This window comes from Euleptes europaea, chromosome 18 (genome assembly GCF_029931775.1).
Source record: "Euleptes europaea isolate rEulEur1 chromosome 18, rEulEur1.hap1, whole genome shotgun sequence".
Classification (NCBI taxonomy): domain Eukaryota; kingdom Metazoa; phylum Chordata; class Lepidosauria; order Squamata; family Sphaerodactylidae; genus Euleptes; species Euleptes europaea.
Window position 1 is genome coordinate 32,808,763 of NC_079329.1, and position 25,441 is coordinate 32,834,203.

The 25,441-nt window shown below is 47.2% G+C and overlaps 1 protein-coding gene across 1 annotated transcript in view; it reads left to right on the forward strand.

The window, feature by feature from the left end:
• Positions 1-25,441, forward strand: part of ITGB3 (integrin subunit beta 3) — a 62,450-nt gene that overhangs the window by 11,279 nt on the left and 25,730 nt on the right. The window contains exons 2-8 of the mRNA XM_056863044.1: positions 649-734; positions 14,186-14,372; positions 16,107-16,359; positions 19,100-19,271; positions 21,045-21,206; positions 22,836-22,931; positions 25,260-25,349. Coding sequence (XP_056719022.1) covers positions 649-734; positions 14,186-14,372; positions 16,107-16,359; positions 19,100-19,271; positions 21,045-21,206; positions 22,836-22,931; positions 25,260-25,349 — 1,046 coding nt within the window. The remainder of the gene's footprint in view (positions 1-648; positions 735-14,185; positions 14,373-16,106; positions 16,360-19,099; positions 19,272-21,044; positions 21,207-22,835; positions 22,932-25,259; positions 25,350-25,441) is intronic.

Here is a 25,441-nt window from a genome sequence, read left to right on the forward strand (position 1 = left end):
CTCCAGCTGACAGAGATCAGTTCCCCTGGAGAAAATGGTCACTTTGGCAATTAGACACTATGGCATTGAAGCCCCTCCCCTCTCCAAACCCCACCCTCCTCTTTACCCCAAAATCTCCAGGTATTTCCCAACCTGGAGCTGGCAACCCTAGTTCCCCTGGAGGAAATAGCACATTGGAGGGTGGACTCTATGGCATTGTACCCTACTGAGTTCCCTCTTCAGGTTCCATCCCCAAATCTCCAAGAATTTGCCCAGCTGGAATTAGCAACTAGGGTTGCCAGGTCCGGCGGGATGGTTTTGGGTTGGCGCCTGAGGAGGGCGGGGTTTGGGGAGGGGCTGCAATGCTAATAGAGTCCAATTGCCAAAGCGGCCATTTTCTCCAGACGAACTGACCTGTATCGGCTGGAGATCAGTTGTAATAGCGAGAGCTCTCCAGCTAGTACCTGGAGGTAGGCAACCCTATTGGCAACCCAAGGTGGTTACTGGGGGAGGGCTCACTGAGCGAGTGGTCATGTCCTCGGTAACACAACCTGCCACTGAATGGCCACCTGATTTGAAAGAACTCTACTAAACAGGCAGGGGAGGGACGGGTTTCGTCAACTGGAAGCTGCAGTCTAATCCCTGCTTGGTTTTGCTTTTCTGTTTCAGGTGGTAATATCTGTACCACGCGAGGGGTCAACTCATGTCAACAGTGCTTGGCTGTAAGCCCACTTTGCGCTTGGTGCTTCCACGAGGTGAGGCCAAACCCAGGGCAAGTTCCCTCTTGGGACTTGCTTTCTTTTCCTTTTCCTTGTGTCATTTTGAGCCAAAGTGGTGCAGTGGCTTAGCGCGTTGCGCCAGGACCTGGGGCAACTAGGGTTGCCAACCTCCAGGTGGTACCTGGAGATATCTCCGGGTGACAGTGATTGGTTCACCTGGAAAAAAATGGCCGCTTTGGCAGTTATACTCCTACGGCATAGAAGTCCTGCCCCTCTCCAAACTCCTCCCTCCTCAGGCTCCACCCCCAAAGTCTCCAGGTATTTCCCAGTCCAGAGCTGGCAACCCTACTAACTGAGTTGTGCTTGGAGTTCTCCAGAGCAGATGAGAGGTCACAGGATGTTCATATTCTAGATGCTGGCAGCCTGCAGTTTATGTGAGATAACAGATATTTCACCTGGTGGATGAAACCTTTATAGGGCCTGGGAAAAAGAAGAGACTCTGTGCTCTTGGCAGAAAAGGGGGATTAGGGTTACCAGGTCCCTCTTCGCCACTGGCGGGAGGTTTTTGGGGCGGAGCCTGAGGAGGGGGGTTGGAGAGGGGAGGGACTTCAAAACCATAGAGTCCAATTGCCAATGCGGCCGTTTTCTCTATTGGCTGGAGATCAGTAATAGCAGGAGAACTCCAGCTAGTACCTGGAGGTTGGTAACCCCTAAAAGGGATAGAAGTTGTAGCAAGATAGTGAGGGTTGAAGGACAGCAGGGGAAAGCTCCCAATCACAGGAACCTTACATTAAAATGGGCCCCCAAAGCAAGCGCTGTGCCTAGCAAAAATACAAAGCTTTAAACTGGGTTGAATCCCGGAGCCTGTTTGCCGTTTCAAAACTGAGTCCTCAGAGGAGCCAAATAATAATAGGGTTTCAGATTAAGGGTCTTTCCAGAAAAGTTCAAGTCTCGGGAATTTTCTGTTTAAAATTAGCCACTATTTATAACTGCAAACTGGTTATGTTGGTCTCATAATAGTTTAAATCTGCACCTTTACCTTTAATACACTGGGAATAGGAGAGGAAACTTGCATCTATAGAGAACACCCCTAATATGTAGGGGAGGTACAAGAGGAAACACTTCTCTTTCCTTAAGCGCAGGTAATATGACCAGGAAATTCTGATGACCAGGAAATTCTGGGAGGAAGGTGCAGAGAAAAGGAGGTGTCGTGGCAACTGGAGTTGAGGGATGTGTTTCTTTTAAACAGTAAAATCCTAATTAAAAGTAGAATCCTCTTAAAGTATTTGAAGAATGTTTTTAGTGGCTGTTAAACCCCAAACAAGGAGACCCGCCGGCTCCAGACTGCCGGGAAAGGAGGGAGGGTTCAGTTAGAAGAGAAGCAGAAGCGCCCCCACCCTTCCCCTGCTTCTTTAGATCCTTCTGAATACCCCCCACCCCGATGGTTTTTTTATTAATTGGTGCCTGGGAGCTGCAATGGGCTGTCAGCGAGAAGGGTGACACCCGACGCTTTTCTGCATGGTTTCCTTCCTGCAAACTGCTATCTTGCCAGAGAAGCTAAAAACCTTTCCGTTTAACCAGCTCCATCTGTGCTTTCCTCCAGAGTTGGTGAAGGATGCCGTGTTGGTCCAGCACATTGCTAAAAAAAGAATGACATGGCATCAAGGGCCGTCATTGGCATGTGTGGATTCATGCCTGGGAATGCGTGAGTTTTGGAAGGAAAGTCTCCATTCCGTTCCAAAGGCCGTTTGGGTGTTATTCTTGGTCTTATATGCATGGCTGTTTCCCTCACCGTCACCCCTCCGACGACTTCGGGTCTCTGTTTGGATTATGCATGCCGTTTCTGACCATCAGAGGTCGCCTCGCTGTCTCCCTGCCTTTCCCTGCATTTTGCCCGCTTTTTCAAATTCGAGATAAAACAGGTCCCTGAAAACTCATTGGAAGCTCCTTGTGACTTCTAATCATTAAGAGGTACCATAAGGGCGGGCAAACCTCTGTGAACCTCAGGATGCCTTATAGGTAAGGTTTCCAATTCTGGTTTGGGAAATGCCTGGAGATTTGGGGGTGGAGCCTGGGGAGGGCAGGGCTTGGGAAGAGGAGGGACCTCAATGGGGTACAATGCCATAGAGTCCACCCTCCAAAGCAGCCATTTTCTCCAGGGGAACTGATCACTGTCCTTGGGAGAACAGTCGTAATTCCTGGAGACCTCCAGCCCTCACCTGGAAGTTGGCAACCCTAGGCCAGTGTTCTTTAACCCATGTTTTGGGACCCTTGGGTAGATCATGGGTCACAGGCCTGTATGGAGCTACCCTTTTTGTTACTCTCAGAAGGACTGGCTAGTAGTGTGTGTGTATAGAGAGCAAGAGTATAATGTATATTGCCTGACTTTGCAGCCAGACATTGTAACTCAACAATTGAGAGGATTCATATTAGTGCAGGCAGCTTCAAAGACACACACACATTCCCCACAAAGATGGCTTCCACATGGGTTATCTGTGGGGTTACCAGCTCCAGGTTGGGAAATACCTGGAGATTTTTGGGGCAGAGCCTGAGGAGGGAAGGTTTTGGGGAGGGAAGGGACTTCAATGCCATAGAGTCCAATTGCCGAAGCAGCCATTTTCTCCAGGGGAATGGATCTCTATCGGCTGGAGTGTAACTTGGGAGGTAGGGATGCCATCTTCCAGGTGTGGCTGGAGATCTCCTGGGATTACAAGTGCTCTCCAGGCGACAGAGATCAGTTCACCTGGAGAAAATGGCCACTTTGAAAGGTGGACTCTATGGCATTGTACACTATTGAAGTCCCACCCTCTTCAGGATCCACCCCCAAAATCCAAAAATCTCCAGGTATTTTCCAACCCAGACCTGGCAACCCTATTGGGAGGAGAGTCTAATCGATGTCAGTTGGGGCTGTGATGACCTCATAAATAAAAAAAGTTTGTAGATAATTTGGAAGGATTCTTACATTGGGGGTAGTACTTTAGAATTAAAATACCATCGAGTTGAAGACACTCTAGCACGAAAATGTTGCAGGAAACAGAGTGTGCACAGGAAATTTCAGAGTTGTGGACCTTCCGTTACCTCCTCTTGATATCCAGGAACTTGGGAGATATTTGCCAGTTGCACAAGGGAGACACACTTCTGGCCCTACGATCGATGATGCTACGATGGTATTAAACACCTTAAGAAACAACAAGTTTACTGTCTTCCGGTTCTCAAGTCATTTCCGGGGAAAACGTGGCTGGAGGACCTACTTAAATCGGAAAGACGTCACCTCTGGGGTGGGGGGGTATCTCCTCCTCCCTCCCCTTTCTGCGTCGCAGTATCTGATTGGTAGTTGTAGAGTCTTTCAAAAGATCCTGTTTGTTATGTCTACCCACCGATCAAATTGATAAGGTTCCTGCTGGTAAGGCTGTCGATTCGGTTCGCCCCGAACTGAAAAACAGCCGAATTTCCCCCGATTCGGCGGTTTTTAGTTCGGGACGAACTGAACTAAAAAAAAGGCGGGAAACGGGGGAGCTGAATTCGCCGACTTCGGGGTGTTCGGAGAATAAATTCGGCAGATTTGGGGTTTGCCCCCCCCCGTGTGCGCTTTCACAGGGCTTCCATGAAGCCGGGCGGGGGGCGCTTTAAACAGATCTGCGCCTCCCAGCTGGAAGGCACAGATCTGTTCCCCCCGCCGCGTGCCTTCAGGGGGCTTCCCTGAAGCCGGGCGGGGGTGCTTTCAACAGATCTGCGCCTCCCAGCTGGAAGGCGCAGATCTGTCCCCCCCCCCGCACGCCTTCAGGGGGCTTCCCTGAAGGCGCGCGGGTGGGCCTTTAAACAGATCTGCGCCATCTGTTCCCCCCCCCCCCGTGCGCGCCTTCATGGGGCTTCCCTGAAGGCGTGCGGGGGGGGCTTTAAAAAGATCTGCACCTTCCAGCTGGAAGGCACAGATCTGTTCCCCCCCCCCCCCCGCGCGTGCCTTCAGGGGGCTTCCCTGAAGGCGCGCGGGGGGGGGCCTTTAAACAGATCTGCGCCTTCCAGCTGGAAGACTCAGATCTGTTTAAAGAGCCCCCCGTGCTCCTTCATGGAAGCCCCATGACGGCCTGCGGGGGGCTGAATTTTCCCCCGAACTCCGGATCTCACGCCGAAGTTCGCGGATCCGAAGCAGAGGAGTTCGGACTTCGGCCCATCCAATTTAAACGGGCCGAATTTTGCCGAAACCGAACTTTTCCGAATTTTTTTTTCAACAGCCCTACCTGCCGGTTTATCAAATATTTTCTTGTTTTTAAAGAGTTCTTTATACATTAGGTGGGGAGACGTGGATTTAATAGATGTTTTCAACAATCCTTCAGAGCTTCCAAATCCAGGTAAAACGAAAGAGATCTTGTAACTTACTCAGATTTTAGAAGAGTAGGTATTCTTGCTTCCATGTAGTTGCTTAGATGGTAACAGATAGAGGAGATCTGAGCCTAATTCAAGAAAACGTTCGTGGCGATGTAATTCCCCTATGCCGGCGGGACCACACCCAATGTTCCCGAGAGACTTCCTTCTCTCAGAAAAAATGGGGGTCTAACCGCTCCTCATGGCTGCAGGGGTGTTCCTGCTTCCCAGTCCACTATTTAGGAATCGGGGGGGGGGTGCTGGGTGCACCCCAAATTCGAACGTTTCTTGGGTCCCCCGGGAGCCCCTCAGATCAGCGTCTCTACCGGAAATGTCGAGTTCTCAAGGAACTTTCCTGTCAGCATTCCTTTCCCCCAATATTCCATCCCAGTATGGCAGAGTGTAATCAAAGCATGGATTAATACAAAAGCTGATACAGAAAAGGATTGATTCAAGATCGAATATGGCGTGCCCCATATCAGTTCGATATGACATAAATGCTACTTGGTCAGGCCAGGCCATGCCTCGCCAGCCCAGATTGAAAGTGGGAGGGGTGGCTGCCTCGGCTGGCTCATGGGCTGGATAAGAGATCTCAAGGGACCGTATCGGGCCTGTAGGCCTTATGTTTGACACCCCTGCCATAGAGTTTGTCCTCTGAAGCTGTCATTTTCTCCAGGGCAACGGAGAACTCAAAAAGGTGACAACCCTACACTGTGCAAACACTAGCAGTTGATAACGTTTACAGCCCTGACCTGGATAGCCTGATCTCATCAGATCTCAGAAGCTAAGCAGGGTCAGCCCTGGTTAGTATTTGGATGGGAGACCACCAAAGAAGTCCAGGGTTGCTGTGCAGAGGAAGGCCCTGGCAAACCACCTCTGTTAGTCTCTTGCCACGAAAACCCCAAAAAGGGGTCGACATAAGTCGGCTGTGACTTGACGGCACTTTACACACACACACCGTTTACTACCTCCTTGCTGAGGAACACTTTGTGGGCCAGTTCCTGTCCATCATTCTGCTGCTAAAGCCACAGAAGCAGGCCAGCAATAGGTTTTCTCCCCTGGTGATTTTGGCAGCCCTCGCTGCGTCTAACCTCCTAGGCACCAGAGCCAAGCCCTGGCAAGCCCTAAATCAGATTAAGCACTGTGCCTCACGTGACAAGGCCTAATTCTCATGGGGGCCGTAAACCTGAGCCTCCCCTCTATCACTTTGGACTGCATTTGGGTCGCTCACAACAACATTGCACGGAAGAAAAGAAAGACATTTTTGCAACACTTCTCTTATAATATCAAGGATCCTTGCCTGAGTCCTGTTACCTCCGCTAACTATAACATTTGGAAGATTCTGTTTCATTTGTTGCATTACTAGGGTTGCCAGCCTCCAGGTAATATCTGGAGATCTCCTTCTATTACAACGGATTCCCAGCCTATAGAGATCAGTTCACCTGGAGAAAATAGCTGCTTTCCCAATTGGACTATGGCATTTAAATCCCTCCCTTCCTCAAACCATGCCCTTCTCAGGCTCCGTTCCAAAAATCTCCCAGCGGTGGCGAAGAGGGACCTGGCAACCCTATGCATTACTCTGCAGTAACCAAGTCTTTCATGAACTTAAGAAGTCAAACAGTGTTTTTTTTTTGAAGACATACGAACAAAAACATAACTGTCCTACAATTGTTCAAAATGTACCTCGGCATCTGCACTGTTTGAAATTGCAGGTTGCGCCTTGCTTGATGCCTTAGTGTTCACAAACAAGCATTTACATGCACGTGTGCATTAGAAACAAGCACCCCTTCTAGGGATGCCAGCCTCCTGGGGGGACTTGGGGATCCCCCAGAATTTCAGGTAATCTCCCAACTACAGAGATCAGCTCCCCTAGAGAAAATGAATGCTTTGGAGGGTGGACTCTATGGCATTGTACCCAACTGAGAGCCTTGACCTCCACAGGCTCTACCTCCAAATCTCCAGGAGTTCCCCAACCTGGATCTGGTAACCCTCATTTCTGCTCTGAGATTTATGTGCTAGAACTGGAGACACCTGAATGCTGAAGAATCACAGTTCTAGCCACTCACACCAAAAATCATAATGAGAGATGACCTAACAGTGGAGGACAGGGACCAGAAAACAGAAACTCTTCTGAGTCCCTAGGATAGGGTTGCCAGCTCCGGGTTGGGAAATACCTGGAGATTTTTGGGGTGGAGCCTGAGGAGGGTGGGGTTTGGGGAGGGGAGGGACTTCAATGCCATAGAGTCCAATTGCCAAGGCGGCCATTTTCTCCAGGGGAACTGATCTCTGTCATCTGGAGATCAGTTGTAATAGCAGGAGATCTCCAGCTACCACCTGGAGGTTGGCAACCTTACCCTAGGAGCAAACATATGAAAGAGGCCTGTGAGGTCTCTGTAAGGATGCCAGCCTCCGGGTCGGACCTGAGGATCCGCCAGAATTACAGCTCATCTCCAGACTGCGGAGATGAGTTCCCCTGGAGAAAATGAATGCTTTGGAAGGTGGAATCTATGGCATTGTAGCCCACTGAGGTCCCTCTCCTCCCCAGATCTCCAGGAGTTTCCCAACCTGGATCTGGTCACCCTCCCTTCATCCCCTCCACCACCAGTGGCCAGGGACGAACTGGCAACCCTATTTGGGTGTAGGGTTGCCAGGTCCCTCTTCGCCATCAGCAGGAGGTTTTTGGGGCAGAGCCTGAGGAGGGCGGGGTTTGGAGAGGGGAGGGACTTGAATGCCATAGAGTCCAATGGCCAAAGCAGCCATTTTCTCCAGGTGAACTGATCTCTGAGCCGCGTGCTGTTGGTTATATAGTTACTAGACTTGCATTCAGCATAGTTACTAGACTTGCATTCAGCATAGGTATCAAGTACCCGGAGGTTGGCAATCCTATCTGGGTGTCATGAGCAAACACATTTTAAACAAGAGCCAGCATACCTTCTACAGCTGGGGTGGAGGTGGGTTTCAATGACGATTAGGCACCGGTGGGGAAAACCCAGGATCCCACCTTGTTCTGTTGTAATTATCTAAAGCCTCACCTCAAGTTTGTGTCTCAGAGGCTTGGGTCTAGAATGGCTCATCAGACAGTTATTACATGAGATATCTGTGGGCGTGTGATGGCCGGACCACAAGCCGGCCCCATGCCAGAAATGCTTGCCAGCTTTGCGTGTAATATGGTTGAGAAGCTTTTCAAAAGGAATCTGGCTGGCTCAGGCCGGCACGTCATCATTTCCCTCCTCCCCCACCCCCTCGAGCTTTTTCGATTTCCTTGTTCCTAGACAGCGGCTATGACTGCAGAACTGTTTTCCTCGCCTCTGACAAGCCTTTCCAAAAATGGCAATACTTTTCCCAGTTGGGCGGTGGTGGGGCTCTGTTTACAGAAAAGTTGTAACAAATAGCGAAGGAGGCATCTCTCCTGCCTGCCAAAAGCCGGGCTCCCTCGGGTCCAACCTTGTTAGCCGAGCAACTTCCTAGTTTGTTCTCTTAATTCCTTTCCTTTTATCCCTTAGAACAGTGGTTCCCAACCTTTTTTTGACCAGGGACCACTAGGACTTTTTTGTTCGGTGCAGGGACCCCAAGGTTCAAAATAAAAATTCAGAGAATTTGAAAATGAACTTTAATCATAACTGTTAGTTAAACATTAAACTTAGAATAATATTTGAATATATATATTTTATAATAGAGAACTTTTAATTGAAAATATTAATTTATTATGGGTTTATAACTTTGTTTCGCGGACCTTAATTTAGTTCTCGCGGACCCCTGGGGGTCCATGGACCCCTTGTTGGGAACCAGTGCCTTAGAAGCTCCTTGATCAATTGATCTTGAGCAGCATATATTTAGTGTTGGAGGGATATAAGGATGTTCTCTTAATTCAGAAAATTAGATTTCCCCCATCACCATGTCCTCTGTCATCTGCCCTGCCTTATTTTAAAACACAGCCCTCTTTGTCTGTACAATACTCAGTTTGCATATATTATTCTGAACTCAGTATTGTACTGTGCGCCAAAAAAAGCTGGACTTTTTCTTTTTGAACAAGAGCATGGAGATGACGGTGCTCTCCTTTCCCCCTCACCGGGCACACTTATTTTCGGGATCCACTTCTACGAGTGGCTGAGCAGAAACCTGAGGCAAGAAATTTGGAGACAGCAAGCTGGGTTAACAAGATCCCCAACGTATGAAACTGACCAATGGGGGGGGGGGGATCAGCACAGCTCAGTTGGATCCCCATATATAAAACTGACCAGGGTGGGGGAGAAATCAGCCCAGCTCAGTTGGATCCCCAAATGTATGAAACTGACCAATGGGGAGGGGGGGGATCAGCGTGGCTCAGTTGGATCCCCAAATGTATGAAACTGACCAATGGGGAGGGGGGGGGATCAGCGTGGCTCAGTTGGATCCCCAAATGTATGAAACTGACCAATGGGGAGGGGCAATTAGCGCACTCTGTTGGATCCACAATGTATGAAACTGACCAAGGGGGCGGTGATCAGCGGGAACTCTTGTCCTGATCAGCTAGCCCCTGCCCCACACACCTTTTTGTTTGTTTGCTAGTGCAATTTTAGCAATAAAAAGCTAAATATATCAATATCGGACCCTGAAGTGAAAGTATGCTGTGAAGTGAAGCGAACATATGGTGTGCATGAAAAGTGTTTATGCATTCACTGTGATGTGAACAGGCCTTCTGTAGGCATGTTGGGAGACAGACAGGGTCCCCCCTCCCCACTCCCATTGACTTCAGTGGGAGTCTTAATGGTAGCATTTTCGACAGTGAAATGTTAAACCGGCTCTGGGGGTTGGACTTGGGCTGAAGAGATCTAGGATATCAAGTGAAACCTTTTCCTCCCCTGGCAAGCCCCGTTTCTGGTCCCTATGTTGGAATCGCATCATGGAGCTTAGTTGCTATCCTAAGCAGTTTGTAGACGACTTTAGGATTGCCCCTTTAGAGGCCCATCCAGCATGTCATTCTTCTAGTGAATTGCCATTGTCAGAACACAAAAGCCATTTGTGCAAGGGAGGTTTTGCCTTGGATCTGCTGCTCTCTAAATGAATGTTCCTCCCATCTGAATTCTCAAAACTCTGCATTAGGGGCTTATTTGGGAGTATGAGAATTCATTTGGGAGAAATGTGCATTTAGAGAGGCAAATCCAAGGCAAAACCTCCCATGCATAAATGGCCAAAGATGGGGGTGGGGGGTTATGTCACCAGTGTGTTAACTTTTTCCACGCTTTCAATAAGAAGTTTGTGTGTTTTAATACAGATGGTTGCTAGGGTTGCCAACTCTGAAATGCCTGGAGGTTTCAGGGTGGAGCCTGGGAGGGTGGGATATAGGGAGAGACCTCAGTAGGGTATAATACCATGCAGTCCACCTTCCAAAGCAGCCATTTTCTTCCAGAGAAGAGGAATAAACAAACAAACAAACAAATGAATAAATAAATAAATACTACATAAGTAGTCTGGAAATCAGTTGTAATTCCAGGGGATCACCAGCCCCCACCTGGAGGTCGGCAACCTTAGATCCTTCAGGGGGAGCACCCTGCACATGATCATTGCATAAATTTTGTTAAAAGGCTGTTTCCCATCAAAAGTCTGTCCATGCTCAGAGGGTCTTTAAAAAAACTTTGTTCAGTGCTGGGGAAGGTACTCCACATATGCAATAAACTATGCAGCTAGAACCACCAGAGCCTGTGAATACTAATTTTGCAATCCTATGCAGAGTTCCTCCAGTGTAAGGCTACACTGGGTTTACACTGGAGTAGCTCTGCATACGATTGTGCTCTAAAGGTGGCAACCCTGGTCTCATGTAGTGCAAATTGCAAGGGGGGGGGCAGAGGGGAGAAGCTGGGAGTATTTCTGAAGAATCACCACATGATCTTGAAGCCTTTGAACAGCTTCTTTTTCCCCCTTCTTTCTGCCTACTTCAGGGGCATGACCACCCTTTCTTTTTCCCCTTGCCCTACCGGAGGAAATGATAAGTCTTGGGAGGCTGGTTGATGTTTTGTTTCCAGCTGAATAATAATGATGAAGCATCATACAGAATCAGGTTTTTTTTTCCCCTTCCTGCCCCCATCCCAAGAAAGGCAATATCTGGGCAGTTAAAATTGGGGGTTAGGGTAGAGGAAACATAGCAGGTGATTCCAATGTTTCCTTTCCCAGAAAACTGGACCACTTTATGCTAATGAGTCTTATAGGTTGGTCTTATTTTGGGAGCTTCATTTGTATTAATACTGAGGATCTGTGTACATCAGATTTTTATCCCCCTCCCCATGCCAGCATGGTGAGAGCCAGCGTGGTGTAGTGGTTAAGAGCGGTGGTTTGGAGCGGTGGACTCTAACCTGGAGAACAGGGTTTGATTCCCCACTCCTCCACATGAGCGGCAGAGGCTAATCTGGTGAACCAGGTTGGTTTCCCCACTCCTCCACATGAAGCCAGCTGGGTGACCTTGGGCTAGTCACAGCTGTCTTAGAGCTCTCTCAGCCCCACCTACCTCAAAGGGTGTCTGTTGTGGGGAGGGGAAGGGAAAGTGATTGTAAGCAGGTTGAGTCTTCCTTAAGTGGCAAAGAAAGGCAGCATATAAAAACCAACTCTTTTCATTTAGGGTTGGTCTAGAAGGGAGGGGACTGGGGGTTGGTGTCTTCTGACTTCCCTCTGGTATCCAAACTGAGAACTAACCTTGACATTTATAGCAGGATATTTTTCCTTTTAGCATATAGGGGGGATGGGTATGGTCTCAGGCACCTAAAAAACTAGACTAATTAAATACCCTCCATCCATTAGATAATGCCACCCAATTGATTCTTTTGACTTTTTCTTTTAAAAATACAAAGACCTCCTTAGTTTTCTCCTCTGCTCAGCTTTACAGATAGAGATGGGGAAGGGACAGAAAAACACTGCACTTTGACATTTTTTAAAAAGGAAGACTACTTTTATTCAATCAATGTTGTTTTGGGAATAATTTGAAAATTCACAAAAAGGCAGGAGAGGAGATGCTGTGCCTTAAACTAACTTACTTTTGATGGTGGTGGCGGTGGAAAGTGCTGTCAAGTCACAGCTGACTTATGGCGACCCTATAGGGCAGGGGTCACCAACGTAGTGCTTGTGGGTGCCTGGTTGCCCGCTAACACCTTTTTGGGTGCCCATCAAGTGTTTTTAGGAAAAGGGTGGGGTAGGGTTGCCAGGTCCCCCTTCTCCTTCGGCGGGAGATTTTAGGTGGTAGGGTTGGGTCAGTTGCACATGCGTGGTCACTCACGATGTGATTACGTCACTTCCAGGTTTGCCCCTGGAAGTCCTGCATCACTCCATCCCCTTTAGCACACAAATCCCTACCATGCCTTGTCAGAATTCCAAATGTGCCTGCAGGCCTTAAAAGGTTGGGGACCCCCATCATAGGGTTTTTAAGGCAAGAGACATTTGGGAGTGGTTTACCATTGCCTGCCTCCACATCATGACCCTGGTATTCCTTGGAGGTCTCCCATCCAAATACCGTACTAACCAGGGCCCACTTTGCTTAGCTTCCAAGAAGGTAGTTAAAGTCAAGGAAGCAGAAAATACAGACAGAGCTACCAACTGCTGCTGCAGGCCCTCCACTACAGGAAGAAGCTCATAAGGAAGCAGATCATTCCACTGGGCTTCCAGTGCCTGTCAATCACATCCCTTTCTGGCTAGATAAAACAAAGAAAATTAGGTAGAAAACTATCTTCACATTTTGCCTTCAATCGTGGGATTTTAAAGGCCCAGATATTTGTCCTCTCTTTTTAATTTTCTGCTCAGATTTTGGCACTCTGTATTAGAGACCCATCCTAAAGTTCTTCTGAAGTTTTCGAATGGCTTGCCCATTGGTTAGCAGTAGCTACGTAGGGAACAGAGGGAGCCTGAATAATGCACAATCCTCTGAATCGTGGCCACTGACACCCACCCACCCCCGACTCTATAACGGAAGGGAACTATCTTTTCACAAAACCAAATTGTGGTTCTTTATCCTTTTCTGTGGTCAAAAAACGGTTGAAAATGACAAATGATGCTGACCATTTATGGCAAAATGTCCAACGCCTCTGTCTTCTGTGCTATGGCAAGAGAATGCAATTCGAGAAAATGTAGCAGCTTTTACTTCAGATACAGCCATTGGGGTTGCTTTTTACACATGTTATTTCTCATAACATAAAAGTGGAGTTGCGGCAGTAACCCTGTTTATACAGTCAGCAAAAATCAAATCGTATTTAAAAAAAAAATGTTGCCGTTTCAGGGTGTATGAGAAAAGGAGTGGAATGTTTGAATGCAAAAACCTTGCAGCTAGAAAAACTGGCATGGTGTAAGAGATCATCCCATGTATTACCCTAATGTTCTTTTTTTTTCCCTGGGTGCAGGGGTATATTTAAAGGGAGAGTATTGAACTATTTATTAGCATTGCTATCCTGCATGTGGAGCCTGGCCTTCTCCTGGAATTACAACTGACCTCCAGACTACAGAGGTCAGTTTCCCTGGAGAAAATGGCTGCCAGCTCTGGGTTGGGAATTTTTTAGGGTGGAGGCTGAGGTGGGATTTGGGGAGGGGAGGGACTTCAATGCCATAGAGTCCAATTGCCAAAGTGGCCATTTTCTCCAGGTGAACTGATCTCTATCAGCTGAGATCAGTTGTAATAGCAGGAGAGCTCCACCCTAGCTGCTTTGGAGGAGAAATTCAATGGAATCTCATCCTGTTGAGCTTCCTCCCTTCCCCCAGCTTCCCCCTTCCCAGCCTTGGCCCCCAAATCTCCAGGAATTTCCCAAGGTGGAGCTCGCAACCCTAACCCATGCATGCATGTAGTCAGGTACTTGGTTCGCTCTTCCATTTTATCCTTACAACAAACTTGCCAGGTAGTTCAGGCTGAGAGAATGACTGGCCCAAGGTCACCCAATGAGCTCCATGGCTGAATTTCCCTTATCTCTATGTAACCACAGCCACTGGCCTCCACAAATTTGGGGTTAGTAGCAGGACTTCCTGGGGAGAAGGTGAGGTTTTTTTAGGCAGGCCTGAGGTCCGGGGCTCCTTATGTTTTAGAAATTATTGTGAACAGGCACATACGCACAAACAGGCTGAATCTGTTTATAGTTCCTCTTCTTTAACAACATGCTTTCCATCACCACCCCCAACAGAACCTTCCCTCAGGAGTCCCTCGCTGTGACCTGAAAGTCAATCTTATTCAAAGTGGCTGCGCCGATTATTTGGAGTTTCCAACCAGCACCACCACTATCTTGGAAGCCAGGCCCCTCAGTGACAAAGGCTCTGGGGGGAGCATCACCCAAATGTCCCCACAGAAGATTGAGCTCCACCTGCGGCCAGGTAAGGACAGATTTAATATTTAATTGCTTATGTATGAAGCTGGCTTAACCAGGACCATCCCACTGGTCTATCAAGGTCAGTGTTGTCTACTCTGACGGACATTGGTCTTTTATGCAAGGGCGCTTTGGTTTACTTTCTCTGCCAGTCCGACCCAGTTTTTCATTGGGGTTATGCATGAGTTTTCCGTTTCTTATAGATGACCTCGTACCCAACCCTCGCAATGTCTGGGTCTTCCCGATCCTGTTGAACCATGATTCTTCGATGTCCCCTGAGATCAGCCGGGGTCAAATCATCCCCATTTCCATGCATAAGCCAAAGTGCGGGAGAGGGGAGCTGGGGGGCAGTTGATGTTTTTCTCACAGTAAGCACTACAGCCAATTACAAAGCAGCGTTTTCAAGGGGTGAGGACTCAGACGCTTTCAGGATTTCTGCTGGTGATTCTGCAGGACTCCGGAAACCCCAGGACTTTCTCCAGGGCAAACAACAACATGCGTAGCATTTTTGGGATTCGGAACAGAAAAGTTTGGGTCAAGAGAGCCTCGAACCCTAGGTAAAACTCCCATGCATAAAAGACCATTGGCTCGCCAGGGTCTCAGGAAGAGGTCTTTCACATCACCTCTTTCCTGACCCTGTTGAGATGCTTGGGACTGAACCTGGGACCTTCTGCATGCCCAGTAGATCCTCTACCAATTTAGGGTTGCCAGTAGGGTTTGTGGAGGGGAGGGACCTCAGCAGGGTATAATGCCACAGAGTCCACCTCCCAAACCGGCCATTTTCTCCAGAGGAACTGATCTCTGTAACCTGGAAACCAGTTGTAATTCTAGAAGATGTTCAGACACCACCTGGAGAGTGGCAACCTTATCTACCATAGCCCCCTTCCCAGTCATATTTGTATTTCCTCCAAAGGGCTCAGGTTGGTGCATATCTTACAAGATCTTATTTGAGATCTCACACTATGCCATATGTAGGGCATAGTTCTGTGTATAACACAGCCAACACTGCAGAACAAAGAAAGTTCATCCTTGTAATCCATTTAAAAGAATGAGACCTTGGAGATTTGCTGTCAATCAGAGCTGACAACACAAGCTAAAAGGCACAAGGCAGTGTCATAGTATGTTTGCCTGGCCATCTACTCTGCAATCTGAGGACCTTTAACTCTTATAATACCAGGTAAGCCTAATTATATTCAAGATGGGCACAGGAGGCCTGCCATCTTGAATATTGACTACATGTGACCAGAGATCCCACTGTGGGAAAGAGGGTGGCATACATGTTGGTCAGTATGGGTCTATGATTATGCAATGTTGCTCGTCAAGCAATTGGAGAGACAAGGGGTGGCTTGGAATCTCTCGGAGTTAAATTGTGGAACTCCCTGCCCCATGATTTGGTGATGGCTGCCAACTTGGAAAGCTTTAAGAGGGGAGTGGACATGTTCATGGAGGATAGGGCTATCCATGGGTACCAGTCAAAATGGATACTAGTCATGATACATTATTATTTCCAGGATCAGAGGATCATGCCTATTATATTAGGTGCTGTGGAACACAGGCAGGATGCTGCTGCTGTCGTCTTGTTTGTGGGCTTCCTCGAGGCACCTGGTTGGCCACTGTGTGAACAGACTGCTGGACTGGATGGCCCTTGGTCTGATCCAGCATGGCCTTTCTTATGTTCTTATGAAGAAAAATGTTCTTCACCCTTAGTTCTTCACTCCTTCCCTACTTTTTAATATTTTAGATGACTCGCAAATATTCTCAGTTCAAGTACGGCAGGTGGAGGACTACCCTGTGGACATCTACTACCTGATGGACCTGTCTAATTCTATGAAGGATGATCTCCGCAACATCCAGAACTTAGGTACCCAGCTAGCTGGGAAAATGGCCGAAGTGACCAGCAACCTGAGAATCGGTTTTGGAGCTTTTGTGGACAAGCCCATGCCCCCTTATATGTACATCTCCCCTCCAGAAGCCATTAAAAATCCATGTTATGAGTAAGTTCTCTGACCAAAGCAAATGTTGCTGGGTAGAAAAGCTGTTTTCAGATTAATCTTTCTTTTAAAAGTTTTTATTGTAAATATAGGATACAGGAATGAAAAAAAAGGAGGGAGAAAGGGTGGGTAGTCAGTCTGTGTCTAGTACAAGTTCTTATGGTCACAATTATATAATTCAAAAACATTTCAATTCTATTTTTTCTTAATGTTACTGGTTATATTATTTGAATACATTTGCTTAACTTGCTAAATTTTTAAACTTGCTAAATTTTTATAGAAAGGGAAAAAAGATACAGAAAAATTGCATTATATGTTTGCTGATATATAGGTATAGAATGGTTGCCATTTCTCATTGAACTGGGCTAGAAACTCATTATCTGTGGAGCTAATCATGAAGGTCATTCTGGCCATGTTTGCATATTCTAGCATCTTATCCTTCCACTCGTCAACTTCAGGTATTACCGTTTGTTTCCATCTTCTTGCCAAAACAACTCTCAGATTAAACTTTTATGGTTGCCAAATCGCTCTTCATTTACAGGCAGTGCAACCTAGGTTAAGAAATCTCAGGAGTAGGTGTCCACTAGGGTTGCCAGCTTCCAGTTGGGGGTGTAGGATCTCCCACTGGCATTTCCTGCTGCCACTCTGAACAGTGGCAGAGGAATGTTTTTTTAAAAGCTATCGACAAACTGTAACATTACTTCCAGGAAAACCCAGACGTGACATCACGCCTCTCTAGGAATTGGCTGAAGCTCTATGATCTTTTATGCAAGGCTGTTTCTCTCGCGGTCACCCCTCTGACAACTTCGGGTCTTTGTGTTGATTATGCATGTCATTTCCGACCGTCAGAGGTCGCCTCGCTCTCCCCCTGCCTTTCCCTGCATGTTGCCCCATTTTCCAATGACCATTTTTGCATAGAAATTAGCAGCGCTTTCCAGGCTGAATTGCCCCATATATTTTTTTGAATTTTGCATGCTGAACCGTCATTCCGAAAGTGACTGCGAAGCCGGCGCAGACCTTCTTCGCATTACTAAAGAGCCAATTTAACGCGATCTTTGGTGTTTGCCGTGAAGAATCTCCCTCAAGGAATCACCAAAGATGAAAAATTAGGGGGCTACTATTTTGACCCCTCCTATAAGCTGTATTTTTAGCCTAGAATTGGAAACTGCCAAACACTTGGTGCAGCCCCTAATATGCAACATTTTCCATGCAATCCTATGCAGAGATACTCCATTGCAGAGATACTTCATTGAAATGAATGGGTCTAGACTGGTGTAATTCTCCTAAGGATTGCACGGTTACTTATCTTGCGCTGACGTAACCTTTCCTCCTCCCACACATACAAGCCTGCAATTTAAGGCTAAAACCAGTTACCAATACTGCTTAAGCCCAGGTGTCTGGGAGGAAGGTTTGCTTCTAGATATTTTAAATGCATTAATTAAGGGTATTTTCTCCCAAGAGGCTTAAATGAGTTTAAATTAGGCTTCTACTTGAATGTAAAGCCTCCATTATATACCGCTGAATATCTGAGCTCTTCAGCCTCCTCTCTCCTTCTAAGCTTCCTCCTACAGTGCACAAAGTGTGCAGTAACAAATATGAGTCTTATGTCACAATGCCCTAAAGTTGACAGCATTTTTTTAATGAGGGTTATCTGATTATTATTTTTCATCTGAGCACTAGCTAAAACCAATGGGTTGAAATTAAATCAAAAGAGTTCTCGTCTAGACATTAGGAAGAACTTTCTAACAGTTAGAGCAGTTCCTCAGTGGAACAGGCTTCCTCGGGAGGTGGTAAGTGCTCCTTCCCTGGAGGTTTTTAAGTAGAGGCTAGATGGCCTTCTGTCAGCAATGCTGATTCTATGACATTAGGCAGATGATGAGAGGGAGGGCATCTTGGGCATCTTCTGGGCATGGAGTAGAGATCACTGGGAGTGTGTGGGGGGGAGGTAGTTGTGAATTTCCTGCATTGTGCAGGGGGTTGGACTAGATGACCCTGGTGGTCCCTTCCAACTCTATTTCTATTATTCTACAGCCACATATGCCCTATCCATTAAGTCTCTCCCATGCCAACCATGGTGTGGGCAAAAGTGTGGTATAGTTGTTAGGAGTGGTGGACTCTAATCTGGAGAACCGGGTTGATTCCCCTCTCCTCCATATGAGCGATGGACTCTAATATGATGAACTGGGTTGGTTTCCCCACTCCTACACATGAAGCCAGATGGGTGACCTTGGGCTAGTCACGGTTATCTCTGAACTCTCTCAGACCCACCTACTTCACAATATGTCTGTTATGGGGAGAGGAAGGGAAGGAGATCGTAAGCCGGTTTGGTTCTCCTTAAAAGGTAGAGAAAATCAGCATGTAAAAACCATGATTTGTGAGTGGAGCCTGGGAAGGGTGTGGTTTGGGGAGGGGAGGGACAACAGTGAGGTATAACACCACCCTCCAAAGCTGCCATTTTCTCCAGGGCAACTGATCTCTGTAGTCTGGAGATCAGTTGTAATTCTTAGAGGTCTAGAGATTGGCAACCCCACTTCTGCTTGTCAAAGTCTGGTTTGCACACAGCAGGACAGGAGGCAGCTCTGGCAAACCCCTTGTTTCTGTTCACAGAGTGGTGGTTGTGAAGGAGACATCTGCCCATGAGGAATGGTTGTGGGAGGGATTTGGGATGATGCTGAGGGGGCAGATGAGGTCCCTGAGCAGCAGTTCCCTGTTCCTATCCTAAGTTGTTTCCCCTGCTTCCTAGCTTGGCCCCGCCAGATAACCGCTGCCTACCGATGTTTGGCTATAAGCATGTCCTGGCACTCACAGATAAGGTGAAGCGTTTCAATGAGGAGGTGAAGAAACAGCAGGTTTCAAGGAACCGTGACGCACCTGAAGGAGGGTTCGATGCAATCATCCAAGCGATTGTCTGTGATGTAAGAGCCTGCCTTTTGTCATGGATCAATGGGGTGATGTGGGTTGAGGAGCAGGGTGCTGGTCCATGTGAAGCTACTGGATAAGACCTTTGGCCTGTCAGTGTTACTGTGGTCTACTCTTGATGGGAGCAGCTTTCCAGGGTCTCCGATTCTGGCTTTTCACAACGCCTTCACATCAGCCTGTTTACTGGAGATGCTGGGGATTGAACCGGGTCCTTCTCTGTGCAGACCAGATGTTCTAGTGTTGAGCCCCTTTCCTCCCCCATTCGCAGTCAGTGCTGCTGGTCAGTATCTCCAAGAACCTTGGGTGGCTGGGTCAACTGTGGATCTGTATTGCAAAATTAGACCCAAGTAGATCATGGGCTTTTCTGCATTCTCATTTTCCATACTTGTAAGTTAGGGTTGCCAGGTCCCCCCACGGAACCGGTGGGAGGTTTAGGGAGGCGAGGTTGGGGGGCAGTGATTGGTGTCATGTACGCAATGACAGCACTTATGGTTCTGCAAGTGCCAGAACGTCCCCACCCCCACACAATGCCGGTACTTCCGCATAAAGCAGAAGTGATGCAATTGTGTAGATGACACTGATCGCTGCCCCCTTTCTTCTCGGGGCCTGCTTTCACCCGCTGACCAGCTTAGGGTCGGCAGGCAGCCAGGTTAATTGGCGGTCAGTTGCCATAACCGGGCGAATGGCAAGCTTATTGTAAGTTCCTGTTTCTTCAGGGATGGGGGGTCTGTTCCACATGTATTTTGCTTCCGTCAGTGGTCAATTAGATATTACATTGTTTTTTTTGTCCAGCATATCTCCCTGCAGATTTAAACTGCAGGTTTTTATGCTGGGCATAAAGCAAAGCAATATAAAATCAACCACTAGAGGCGGTAAAACATGTGTGGAACAGAAACCACCACCACCCCATGAAGAAAAAGGAATGTACGAGGGAGGAAAATGAGAATGTGGAAAAGCCCTGTGAAAAAATAACCAACATGGTGTAGCAGTTAAATCTAGAAGCCCCAGGTTCAGATCTCCACTCTGCCATGGAAGTTAGCTGGATGACTTTGGTCCAGTTGAGCGCGCGCGCTCAAGCAGGATTTTGATAGCAAAGTAAATAAAGAAATTAACTATTTTATAGGGTAAGAAAGTACAGTCCAGGTACAATCAACATGTTTACTAGTGTATTTCTAGGATCGTCTGACTCTTCCTAGAAAGCAGTCGCAAAAAAGAGCAAGAGAAGAGTTGCAGAAAAACATTTTGGCCTCACAGCATAACATAGTGCCCATTTTTATCTTGTTAAACTCAGAGGCTGAGTGTAACATTGTGGGAGGTATGACAAAACACATGGATTCATGTCAAAATCAATGGAAGCCGTAAACTCCCAGCCGTCTCAGTCAGCTTTCCAATGGATTGTACCCCATGTTCATGAGTCCGTATGAAAGGCCTCAGTTTGCTTTTGACCCACAGCCTCCTGAATATCTCGAGCATTGTAAAAAAAGACTCCTTCCCCACCCTGAGTGCAGAGGATAACCAATCTGCACCTATCGATTTTGAGACTGCAAAGGATAACCAATTTGCACCTATCGATTTTGAGACTGCAAAGGATAACCAATTTGCACCTATCGATTTTGAGACTGCAGAGGATAACCAATCTGCACCTATTGATTTTGAGACTGCAGAGGATAACCAATACATACCTATTGATTTTGAGTCTGTGCCCTCGGAGGCCTCGTTCTGAGCCTTGCCACTGTGGAAACCATGCAGGTGTTTTTATTTTCCTGCAGGAAAAAATTGGCTGGAGACCGGAAGCCTCTCACTTGTTGGTTTTCACGACGGATGCAAAGACACACATTGCTTTAGATGGGAGACTAGCGGGAATCGTCACGCCCAACGACGGGCGATGCCACATCGACAGCAACAACTTCTATGCGGCTTCTACCACACTAGTAAGGGCAGAGTCTCCTAGCTACGGGGCCCAGAGAGCAACCACTACAAAGACCATTCTGCAGTAGTTTGTGTTATATTTGCAAAATATAGTTTTGGTATTTGAGCTTGGTAGGCCTGGTATACAGCTTGACTAACAATTCTGAATTCTAATAAGCATATCCTAATGCACTAGGTTGGTCTTAATGCAGGAAGGGGACGTAGGATAGAAATATGTCTCTCTGTTCCTGTAGGACCAATATGGCCACTGTTGCTTTGACCTCAAAATGCCGGCATATTTTTGTATGATGTGAAAAGGCCCATAACATGTCATGGATAGACAGGAAGGGAAATAAGTGCATCACTTTTTCCCATACGAGTGAATGGTGCCCATTCATTGATATAGAAGAAACTACAAAGTTTCTCTTAAGGATACTGTTGGGATGGGATGTAAGCATCTAGGCTTACCATTTGTCCACCCACAGCTGGAAAATCACTAGCTTTTAAGAAATCACTTTATCCTCCTTTAATCCCTGTTTCAGCCAGGATTCAGCCAGGATCGAACGTGTGCGTTTCGCCTAATGTGCATTCGATCCTGGCTAAAATGAGGATTAAAGAAGGATAAAGCGACCATGCGTTTTCGCCCTCTGTCTCTCAGCCAGTAAGGCAGTGAGGTTTCTCTCTTCTGTTTCCAGTCCAGTTTGTTAGTTCCATAAATAAAGCTTTTGTTACTTTTAATCAGTTCAGTGTACTGATTGCTGCGTAGACATTATGCCAACAATTTAGGGTTGCCAGCTCCAACTTGGGAAATACCTGGAAAGTTTTGGGGCGGAGCCTGCAGAGGACAGGGTTTGGGGATGGGAGGGGCTTCAATGCCACAGAGTCCAGTTGTCAAAGTGGTCATTTTCTCTGGGTGAACTGATCTCTATCAGCGGGATATCTCCAGGTAGAGAGCCAGTGTGGTGTAGTGGCTAAGAGCAGTGGTTCGGAGTGGTGGAGTCTGATCTGGAGAACCGGGTTTGATTCCCCACTCCTCCACATACTGTAAGTGGCGGAGGCTAATCTGGTGAACTGGATTTGTTTCCCCACTCCTACACATGAAGCCAGCTGGGTGACCTTGAGCAAGTCACATTCTCTCAGCTTCACCTATGTCTGTTGTGGGGAGGGGAAGGGAAGGTGATTGTAAGCCGGTTTGAGTCTCCCTTAAGTGGTAGAGAAAGGCGGCATATAAAAACCAACTCTTCTTCTTCTACCTGGAGGTTGACAACCTTATCTCCAGGTGAACTGATCTCTGTTGCCTGGAGATTAGTTGCCGTAGCGGGAGATCTCCAGCCACCACCTGGAGGTTGGCAACCCTACAACAAGAGGATCCCATGCTGAGTAGGTGCCAGATCTGGAAAGGCTGAAGCTCACTGCATGGAGTGTAACAGAGCTCTGCGAGAATGGGGTGGAAGGTTGGAATACAGCTTCTATGTCTATGTTTGGGTACATAGATAAAACTGGTGAGGCTATAAGTCAATCAGGTACTGATAGTCAAGTAAACGTGATAAATGTTTCTGTTTCCCAACATGCAACCTAGCTATTGTTCTTTTCCCCCAATCAAAGAGAGTGAGGTGGTTTACGCGGTTCTCCCTCTTACTCTATCTCCCTAGGATTATCCATCCCTTGGCCTGATGACTGATAAACTCTCCCAGAAAAACATTAACTTGGTTTTTGCTGTGACAAAAGCCATTGTGGGGCTGTATCAGGTAAGAGATTCTGGAGGTGAGTCCCTGAACTCCTTCTGCTGTTTTATTATGGTTATTTAGTTTGTGTGTGTTAAGTGCCTTCAAGTTCCAGGCAGAAAATTTTGAATACCAGAGCTTACAATAAAATAAAAATGTCACAACTGTATTAATTATGTTTATTTTATTTATAAAAAAATTATTCCACCTTCCTGGCCTTACAAGGGACACTAAGGTGGCTAATGTGTGTGTGTATAAAGTGCTGTCAAGTCGCAGTTGACTTATGGCAACCCCTTTTTGGGGTTTTCATGGCAAGAGACTAACAGAGGTGGTTTGCCAGTGCCTTCCTCTGCACAGCAACCCTGGTATTTCTTGGTGGTCACCCATCCAAACACTAACCAGGGCTGACCCTGATTAGCTTCTGAGATCTGACGAGATCAGGCTAGCCTGGGCCATCCAGGTCAGGGAAAGGTGGCTAATACATTATACATAATAAAATCACGTTATTACACCATTTAAAACCAACCCTCCCACAAAAAACACACATCATTAAAAACAATTAAAAACAGACCTAAAATATATACAAGGACATCACAACAACAATTAAAACATTGGTCAGGAAGGAGGGATCACTGAAGGAACACCAAATAAAACAAAAGTCTTCGCCCACTGGTGGAAGATGACAACGGAAGGTAACAGATGCATCTCCCTGGGGAGAGAGTTCCAGAGCTTTGGGGCCATAACCAAGAAGGTCCTCTTCCGGGTTGCCACTCACCTAATCTCAGTAGGTGGGGGCACCTGAAGCAGGGCCTCCAAAAATGTCCTTAATGGCCGGACAGGTTCATAAAGCATTAGGTAGTCCTTCAGGTATGTTAGTCCCAAACCACCTATGGTTTTGAAGGTCAAGACCCGCACCTTGAATTGTGCCTGGAAACAAATTGAGAGCCAGTGTAGACGGACCAAGACTGGAGTGATATGGTCCCTACAACCCACCCCAGTCAACATCCTGGCTGCAGCATTCTGTATCATCTGACGTTTCCAAACACTTTTCAAGACAGCCCCATGAATAGTGCTTTGCAGTATTCTAATCTAGATGTAGCCAGGGCATACACCACAGTGGCCAGATCTTTTCTGTCCAGCAAAGTCCGCAGCTGGTGAACTAGTCGAAGCTGGTAAAAGGCCCTCTTGGCCACAGCTGCCACCTGCTTATCCAGCAGTCGGCCTCAATACAAGGGCAACCCCAGACTATGGACCTATGGTGACACCTTAAATGCCGGCCCACAGTAATGCTTCCATCTTGTTGGGATTAAGCTTCAATTTATTAGCCTGCATCCACTCTAAAACTGCCTTCAGGCACCGGTTCAGGGTTTCTGTAGCCTCCCTGGGATCAGCTGGAAGCATGAGATTGAACTGAGCGTCATCCGCATACTGGTGACAACCCTGCCCAATACCAACCCAATGCCAGCCTGTGTGGCATTGGCTGCCACCTTCAGGTTGAGGCTAGTTACGTTTTTTCCACCCATCAATGCTGGCCTCCCTATCCTGCACACACACACACACACATCATTCTATCTTTGGGGATGTGGAAGATAGCAGCCTTTGCTGTAGCCTATATATCACACCAGTTTAGGGTTGCCAGGCCCCTCTTCGCCGTAAGCAGGAGGTTTTTTGGGTGGATCCTGAGGAGGGTGGGTTTGGGGAGGGGAGGGACTTAAATGCCATAGAGTCCAATTGCCAAAGCGGCTATTTTCTCCAGGTGAACCGATCTCTATCGGCTGGAGATCAGTTGTAATAAAAGGAGATCTCCCGTTAGTACCTGGAGGTTGGCAACCCTAAGTTGCTCCTTGCTGGATAATATATTATTGCTTATTGATATACGGCCTGGTGTTAATAATTGTTTTAACTGTTTTATTGTGTTTTATGATAATTTTATCTATGTGAGTCGCCCTGAGCCCGGTCTTGGCTGGGGAGGGCGGATTATAAATTAACAAATAAATTAGTTAAATAAACACGTTTTCGAAGCTGAAATAAATTTCAGTGAGTCGGCTGCCAACTCCCGGTTAGAAAATTCCTGGAGACTTCGGGGCACAGCCTGGGAAGGACTGAGTTTGGAGATAGGAAGGAGTTCAGCAATGCAGTGATGCCGTAGAGTCCACCCTCTGAAGATTGCCATTTTCTCCAGGGGAACTGATCTCTGTAGTCTGGAGATGAGCTGTAATTCCAGGAGAATTCCAGGTCCTGCCAGGAGGTTGGCAGCCATGCCCATGAGCATAAGGGGCAAAATCTCCCCCCAAATTCCTTGGATTCTGTTTTGCCTACCTAACCAGAACCCTCCACTGTTTCCTTTTTCAGAACTACAGTGAGCTGATTCCTGGCACGACTGTAGGGACGTTGTCAGGTGATTCTAGCAACGTTTTACAGCTTATTTTGGATTCTTATGAGGTATGTGGGGCAGTGGTGTGTGGAAAGGTTGTCGAAGGGGTGACGTTTCATGCCATCTCTCTCGATATTTTCCTCACCTTCTCCCCTTCTTT